The sequence below is a fragment of the Austrofundulus limnaeus genome, unplaced genomic scaffold (genome assembly GCF_001266775.1).
Source record: "Austrofundulus limnaeus strain Quisiro unplaced genomic scaffold, Austrofundulus_limnaeus-1.0 Scaffold657, whole genome shotgun sequence".
NCBI classification, from domain to species: domain Eukaryota; kingdom Metazoa; phylum Chordata; class Actinopteri; order Cyprinodontiformes; family Rivulidae; genus Austrofundulus; species Austrofundulus limnaeus.
In genome coordinates, this window is record NW_013953059.1 from 73765 (window position 1) to 75148 (window position 1384).

Below are 1384 nucleotides of genomic sequence, written 5' to 3' on the forward strand. Positions count from 1 at the left end.
ACACACACACACACACACACACACACACACACACACACACACAATCTGGTACAGATATCTTTAGGGGGACCTGGCATTCACTTCCATCATTTTCTACAGCCTAATCCATACAGTCCCAAAAGTTTAAATCACATTTTGTAATGAATTAGTAAAAACAGCATTATGTTTTATTGACACGTTTTTGTAGATTTCTAAAACAACTTTTACAAAAACCCTTATGTGTTTAAGTTACATTTAACTTTAAACTTTACATTTTTGATTTACAGTTTTTGTGAAAAGCTTAATTATTTAATTCAAAAACATCAATAACCTGTGCATTGTAAGCAGCTACAGTCTTTACAAGAAGCAGCAAATATTTTAGTTAAAAATTATTTTATTTGTAAAGAAATAAAATTCAAAACAAACATGTTTAAGTTGAACTTTTGAAATGAATGAAATATTAACAAATTAATAACTTCTAAAGGATCAGTGAATGATTTAAGATGACAAAATATAAAAACAACTCCAACAGCTGCAGTGAACTGACCTCAGAACCTCCAGTCTACAGTTTGGACTCTCCAGGAAACCACAGAGCTCCTTCACTACAGAGTCAGACAGGGGGCTCCAGCTCAGGTCCAGTTCTGTCAGATAGAAGGGGTTGGACTTCAGAGCWGAGACCAGTGAAGAACAACTGATCTCTGACAAATTGCAGTGCTCCAATCTGAATAAAGAATAAAACATTTGAGCTGAAGYCAACAGGATTCAGGTTAAACTAAAAYGTGAAATAAATTATTGAAACGSACAGAAAGTTTCACTGRTTGACAGAGACRTAAAAACACAATGTTAGGCTCAGYGTTCKTTGAAGGAATGCATATCACYTCCKCCTTTCATCCCAGAGATTTACACTATCTTCTCATRATGAGAAAGTTGTAGCACTCTCATTAAATCGTAAATAATGTTCTGAAAGATCTTGTGATATTTTGAGATCTCTGCTGATCTGTTAGAGCTCAGAGTCTGGACTGTGCAGGATTCTCAGCTACTACCACATCAAATGTTAGCTCAGTGTAACAAAGGAGCTGGTATTAGTATTTAGGGAAAATTAAAATCAATTTATTTTCTGTTTTAAGGTAAATAAAAGATAAAAATGATAAACTAGTTAGTTTTTCCCCTTATAATTAAAATAATAAAACAATCAATTAACATATTTCTTTTAAATTTCACACTAACTGGTTCAAAATGTAAAATCCTGGTTCTTGTCAAGCTTGGGACCTATTGCATGAAACTACAGCAAGAACAAAGATCAAGTCAGGAGTTTTGTACTATCCTGGATGAATTCATTCTTGCTTTAGTTGCACAAACTAGCCCTCTGAAACTAACCTGGTCTCGACCAGGCTTATATAAAAAT

General features: G+C 33.8%; 1 protein-coding gene across 1 annotated transcript in view; it reads right to left on the minus strand.

Annotated features, from left to right (window-relative positions):
* LOC106531611 (ribonuclease inhibitor) overlaps positions 1–1384 on the minus strand; it is a 26536-nt gene that overhangs the window by 19009 nt on the left and 6143 nt on the right. Inside the window, exon 3 of the mRNA XM_014027517.1 lies at positions 527–700. Within this exon, the coding sequence (XP_013882971.1) occupies positions 527–700 (174 nt within the window). The remainder of the gene's footprint in view (positions 1–526; positions 701–1384) is intronic.